We start from the raw sequence: 6,981 nt of genomic DNA, 5'->3' as shown, positions 1-6,981 counted from the left end.
TTCGGTATCCGACCGAATACTATGCCACTATTCGGTATTCGGCCGAATAGTGAAATTGTGGCCGAATATTCGTTACATCACTCTCGAAATGGTTCATGTAATATTACACGCTTGCTGTGTCGCCAGTTCCTTTTTCTTTGAACTTGGCTGTACACGCTATGGCGTGTCTAGATTGAATTGATTTACATTAAATTGTTACAATTTAAAAATATATATATATGTAGATAAATTTTTTAAAGGAATCTTATTTTTGAGTCGCACTTTCAATTATTAAATTTAGATGGCCATAGGTACTCTTTAGAGAGATTTAAAATTAAAAAAAGATATTTTCATAAAATATTTATTGATTCAAATCAAATAGTTTAGAACTGGCAATCATTGGTATAATTCAACTTAACATTAACAAAACATACTTGTGACGTATGTAGGCTTTATTGAAATTTAAGAACTAAATACCCATGGGAATAATTCCATTTTGACGACACTCAAAATAAGGTCAACAAAATGGACCGCTAGGTCGCTGGTCGTAATGGAACTATGTCAAACGGATGTATTCAAAATCGTTACTATTATTCACTTGTCAAATTAACGTAGTTCCATAAGTCCAGGGTCCATTTTGTCGCTTAAAGATCATAAAATGGCCACCATGGGTATAGTTTCTATTTTTTTCCGTGAGCTTCTACGGATTATCGTCTTATCTATTGTTTAAAAACCGCAAAGGCGCGTGCCACTATGAAAAAATGGTCAAGCCGCATAGGTAGCGTTTATTGAATTACTACTCTATTGAGCACGGAATAAGATTCATTATGAACTAATACAGAATTCTAACAGAATAGCTGTCTGATCTCTATTGGTGCGTCTAAGGTAGGCGACTAAACGTTTCAAACCAGCTTAACTTGTGACACTGCGATCCGAAACCAAGATACGTATTCGAAGACCTCGCTTGCACTGGTAATGCGAGCGCACGGCTAGCTAGCGCCAAGGAAGCAATGTTATGTTTCTCGAGGAGCAGGTAAAAAACAGGGCCGGATTTTCACACAAATATATTTGGGTGGTTTTACGAAATAACGCTAACTCTTCAGACTTCTAACAAACTGACACTGTTTGTATGGTTTGCTTGAAAGAGTTAGCGTGATTTGACTCTAAACGATATGCATATTTTGTTTTATATTTATTTATTTTATGCATACACTATTATGTATATGTTACTTATTTTTTTGTTGACTCATAATATAAATTTGTATAAATGTTTTACTAAATGTGTACTCTATTGTAAATAATATCTTTATTTTAGTGTACATAATTATAACATATAGGTCTATTTTAACATTAGTAGTACGGGATTGTTAAATTGATATACATATTTATTACTATTTTACCATTGTTTTATTGTTTATTTAAAATTAGCCTGTTTAAAGTTTAAAATTAGCAAACAACTGTTTAAACAGTTGATTATAAAAATGAGTATATCTCGTTATTTTTGTAATTACACAAACCCATTCTGTTAGATGTGTACCTACTATTTAAATAGTGTTATGTTTTATCTCTTTAAATGAAAGAACGTAAAACCACCCAAATATATTTGTGTGAAAATCCGGCCCTGTTTTTTACCTGCTCCTCGAGAAGCATAACATTGCTTCCTTGGCGCTAGCTAGCCGTGCGCTCGCATTACCAGTGCAAGCGAGGTCTTCGAATACGTATCTTTGTTTCGGATCGCAGTGTCACAAGTTAAGCTGGTTTGAGAGCGTTTAGTCGCCTACCTTAGACGCACCAATAGAGATCAGACAGCTATTCTGTTAGAATTCTGTATTAGTTCATAATGAATCTTATTCCGTGCTCAATAGAGTAGTAATTCAATAAACGCTACCTATGCGGCTTGACCATTTTTTCATAGTGGCACGCGCCTTTGCGGTTTTTAAACAATAGATAAGACGATAATCCGTAGAAGCTCACGGAGAAAAATAGAAACTATACGTGCAAGGGACCTAGAAATCCCAATCTATTTAAAATAGCATAAAAACAAATTTTAACATAAACGATACAAAATAACTAAAATATCAAATGCAGCGAAGTGTAACTAGATTTCCGTATAACACAGCCATTTTATAATTAAATTACGGAAACCTAGTTTAATAAATTGCAAAGAAAAATGGCCATGAGTGTTTCCTAGACATAGTAAGTGTGATAATCTGACCACTGTCAAACAAGTCTAATCTCGCAACCACAATTTTTTGCTGAAAACCTGCGTGCAATCGAGGCAGCGGTAGCGAGCAATATCTCGAGCTAAAGATATTCAAATGGATATGAATAAATGATTATTGTATGGACAATACGGATAAGTGTGGCATATCGGTAGGCCTTGACATTGGGGCCTGTTTACACATTGATTAGTGTTAATAGCCGGGTCCACACAGAGCCAGCATACACGCGAGGCAATTTCCTCACGCACAAACCGGCCAATATAGACGCACGCGCGTAGGAAAACGCACGCGCCGCCTCGCCCAATGCACGTCTACACTGGCCGATTTGTGCGTGAGGAAATTGCCTCGCACGCACGCACAAACACCTACACAATATGGGTAAAACAGACAGCCCCATGTGCAGAGCGTGCATGGAAGAGAAGAAACAACAAAACATATTCTCCTAGACTGCAAACAGGTAGAAGTATACAGGAACAAATACCTAGGGAATCCGTGCACACTAGGAGAGGCAATTAGCAACCTGAAAACTTTGCTAGGCTTCGTGGAGGAGCTGGGGTGGTTAGAGTAGCGCTACCTCGTTTCACGCACAATAGGCACAATGGTTGTCGATTTGCGGAAAATGCCCAGAAGCACTAACTAACGTGCGAGCTCGCTCGGTCTGTGTGGACCCGCCTACTTGCGTTTAATGGCATTGTTAAATGTGCAAGGTGTAATGTCAATCTCGGGTCTTTATTCCTAGATTTGTCTTAGACTTTATACATCTTATACCCTCATGCAATGAATACTCGATTATAAATAATCTTATTACTTACTGAATATATAAAATAACAAAAACGCTTTATAACTAAAACAAATTAGTATCAAATACCAATAATATCAATTTGATATGCAGTAAAAAAATTGTGAAAATTATAAAATATCATAGTGAGCTCTCTACCGCTACCAATTAGATAAAGATTTAATTTTTACGAGACATCTCACGAAAATTAAAACATGTAAGGTTTTTCCATACGTCCTTAAGTTATAGTTAAACTTAGTGTATCTTCGCCTGCTAAAAACAGGTACAAGGTAGTCAAATAATTGGTCGCTACGTTTGATATGATATGAGAACCAAACATAACTACTAAAAACCGAAATAAGAACTTAGCTGTTCAGTGCTATCAACAACGTAAAAACAATAAAGTTGTAAATTTCCAAAACTTACATTACGCTTCCAAATGTCTCTTTAACATTTAACAACGATACAAAATATGTACAAGATAACTATAAAAATTCCGTGAGACTCTAACATATTAGATATATTAAAGGTGCCATTCATTTATTACTTAAGGCGATTTGGGGGGAAGGGTCGAACGTGTCTTACTTTTTCCTACATGGTGGCTACAAGACTCCCTGTCCTGATAGTTCTTACGTAAGATCACAAAAATGCGCAAGTTAAGATTATACTTCCAAAAAGTGTCTTCATCAGCGCGAGTGCCGATAAATAAAAAGTTTAAGATAAAACCAAAGTTGATTATTACCAAAAAATTAAATTAGTAAGTACCTCTGCAAATATTCTTTTTCCTTTGGGCTTGTGCACAAATCACGCGAGGTTGGAAGAGGGGGGGGGGGGGACCAAAAAATCACGATAGATCACGTTGGGGGCGGGGGGGTATATGGAGACCTCACGTATATTTTTCTATAGTGAACGAAAGTAAGAAAAAATATCAACCACATACTTTTTCTCGGTTTCGTTAAACATAAATCTTCACGTGGCAATTCGAAATAGCGAGTATAAACAAGATATACTCTGTACAATACTATTTATCTTAAAATTAGGTCGAATGAAAAAATAAAATAAAAATACACGTGAGGTTATGTGGCGGAGTGGGGGGGGGGGTCCAAAAAAGTAGCCGAAAAAACCTCGAGTGATTTGTGCACAAGCCCTTTGTTACCTATAAATATTAAATAGGAGGGAAGGGGTCGGCCTTGTTTTAATTTTTTCTTACTTAGGGAAGGGAGAACGCCAAAATCTGGCACAAATCGTCGTAAAAATATGAATGGCGCCAAACGGGTTTCGTAATTATAGTCGAAAAATCACACACATAAAAATCACTAGACGCGCGCGCAATATGGCCGCCATGGCCGGTGCTCCTGTTGAAAATCATCTACCCGGCTTGAAACATGTCGAGCGATATTCCAACTAAAATTACGTGAGTAATCCCTTCGTGCCAGTAGCTAAAAAGGTACTCATCCCTGTTGAAAATGATACTGCCATCGTAAGAAGGAGAGGGTAGGTAATCCTCTCAGCTACATACGATCTACACACGTAATATAATATAACATCTATTTAGTTAAGAAAGACACAAATAGTGAAATGGGTGAGCATACAGACCTTCCTCGTATGTACATGCGACAGAATTCCCAGCTACTGTGTAGCAATGGTTCGAAAATAAAATAGGAAATCTGTTTAAAAGGTCAACAATCATGATATGTATTTTTATTGAAAAACGCTTTATAAAAATCAGTAACCATTACTTATGAAAGAAAAATAATGTAAATGATCGTATGTGATTTATAATTGTTACATATTTGCCGTGACTTATTTTTCAAAAGTGTTTTTCAATAAAAGACACGTACCCACCCTACTACACCCTAACCTTATTTCCAATGCTAAAAAAAGCACTATAAAATTACCTGCACAGTTCAAAGCAAAATAAAATTACATTTAGAGCTTACAAAATTGTACCCGTAAACCTTATTTTTTAATTGCGTGGAATTCTGACAGCTATCGAAATAAGACGTATCAGAGATAGTAAACATTGTTTACTGACATATTATTGTCAATTATTTTTATATGAAAATAATATTTCTTGCTCTCTCTTTTACTGAAAAATCTCAAAGTGGGCAGTTCCCGTGAACGAAATTTCAAACACATTCGCATGTTCAAACTGTTGAAAGCCGAATGACATGAGTAATGACGTAAACAATTTTGTAATTTGTTTGAAATGAACGGTAGATAGATGTAGGGAGAACACTTTCACGGCACGGCCACGATATCGTGCGGCGGCAGCAACGGCGAGCGGCGGCCATAGGTTGGAGTGGAACATAGCGATCCGTCCTTTCGTGCCCACCTATGGCCGCCGCTCGTCGTTGCCTCCATCGCACGAACGACGGGTTATGTTGAAAGGCTTGATAAAACTCAATTATATTGTTTGCTTTTAGAAAAATACAAAAAAAATACAATAATTTTAAGCACATGAGTTATCGCAGTGGCCAGATATGCTAAAAATAAGGTACGTATGAAGGATAGCTGGATCTGCCACGGTATAAACAAATTCACTTGAACATTATTTTTTTCTTTAAAACGAGTCGAGATAGTACAAAGTATATAATATAATTTTAGTCCAAAGGTTTACGATATATGATCGTCAGAATTCCACGCAATTAAAAACTAAGATTTAGTAAATATAAATAAAATTAAGATTAAAATTTTAAAGACTATGTTTTAACAGGGCCTCACCATTATTTTTAACTTATTGAAACTTGGACTGTTTACACTGTCGAATTGTTTTAGTTTTAAACACTAAGCTACCCTGTGACCTGTAGCAAAGATGAATTGACTGTGCAAGATGTGTCAAGTTTAAAACAAATTCATGCTTCGAATACGTACGGCTCCCGAACGTTATGCAGCAACTCTGGCTGTCAAAATTTGATGATTGACACTCCAGTGACTATTAAACATATGACGCAATACAGCGTCATCTTTTTCAGCGGTCATATGTGGTGCACGATTTTTTTTAAAGCTTTGCACATCTTAAACCTTCAATGAGACTGTGCCTGTACCAAACACTGCCTTTGAATTAATTATAATTTAAGCACAATATTTAAATTGTGCGCGTTAAACACCAATATCATCACTATTTAACGTATCTACATACAGACAAAACAACAACACAACAGACAGACAAAGACAATACAAGTAGCTCATCCAAGAAATTCAGAATTTACGACCGAATTTTGCGAACAAGAGTCAAAAAATAGACTTAGCTTTTACAAAGTTAAAAGAAAACATATTGCTCTGTTATGTTCAATGTTGATTATACGATGTCATTAAATGACTACATATATCAAATGAGGTACGACTGGTTGTACTCAAATTGAATTCGGTACACAAGGCTTTTCTTATCTCGGTTTAAAACTACACTTCACACATTTAGGTGCCTATCAACTAGCTTTTAGTCGATCTGTAGGATCTGGCGTTCTTTAAAAAGTCCTGGTAATTCCACTGCTTGTAGTTCATAATTTGCTTGCCATTCATTATGGTGTGGACCATTATCTTTGGATTATATTCCAGATTTGTTAGAAGCTGAAAAGAAATGTAAGGGATATTAAAATTCAATATAAATAAAATATACAGTGATATAATCCGCAACGAGTACGTGCGAGGCACCCTGGGCGTGCGTGACATCGCCGACAAAAGGCCAGGAGACAGGAGACCACCAGACTACGTTGGTAATTTAACACTACGACTTTCTATCCCCGGTAAAAGAAGCAGAGGTAAACCGAAAAAAAGATGGAAAGACGTAGTGATAACATATATGATTGAGTGCAAAGTATCCCAAAACGACGTCAAGGATACGGCGAAGTGGAAACGAATGACACGAAAAGCTGACCCCATCACCATATGGGATACACTGGGTGTAATCATTAAGTGTAGCCAGGCGCTTATTCCGTAAATATAACAGATATTAGAAAACTTCAAACTGATATCGAAAGGGCGTTACACGATGAGTAAAAT

At 36.4% G+C, this 6,981-nt stretch overlaps 1 protein-coding gene across 1 annotated transcript in view; it reads right to left on the bottom strand.

Moving 5' to 3' along the window:
* Positions 1-326: 326 nt before the first annotated feature.
* The window catches only part of LOC133516204 (structural maintenance of chromosomes protein 5), a 42,706-nt gene continuing 36,051 nt past the window's right edge, over positions 327-6,981 (bottom strand). Inside the window, exon 21 of the mRNA XM_061849001.1 lies at positions 327-6,549. Within this exon, the coding sequence (XP_061704985.1) occupies positions 6,412-6,549 (138 nt within the window). The 3' untranslated portion in view covers positions 327-6,411. The remainder of the gene's footprint in view (positions 6,550-6,981) is intronic.

Source organism: Cydia pomonella, chromosome 3 (genome assembly GCF_033807575.1).
Source record: "Cydia pomonella isolate Wapato2018A chromosome 3, ilCydPomo1, whole genome shotgun sequence".
NCBI classification, from domain to species: Eukaryota; Metazoa; Arthropoda; class Insecta; order Lepidoptera; family Tortricidae; genus Cydia; species Cydia pomonella.
This window is presented reverse-complemented; position numbering and strand designations above follow the sequence as displayed.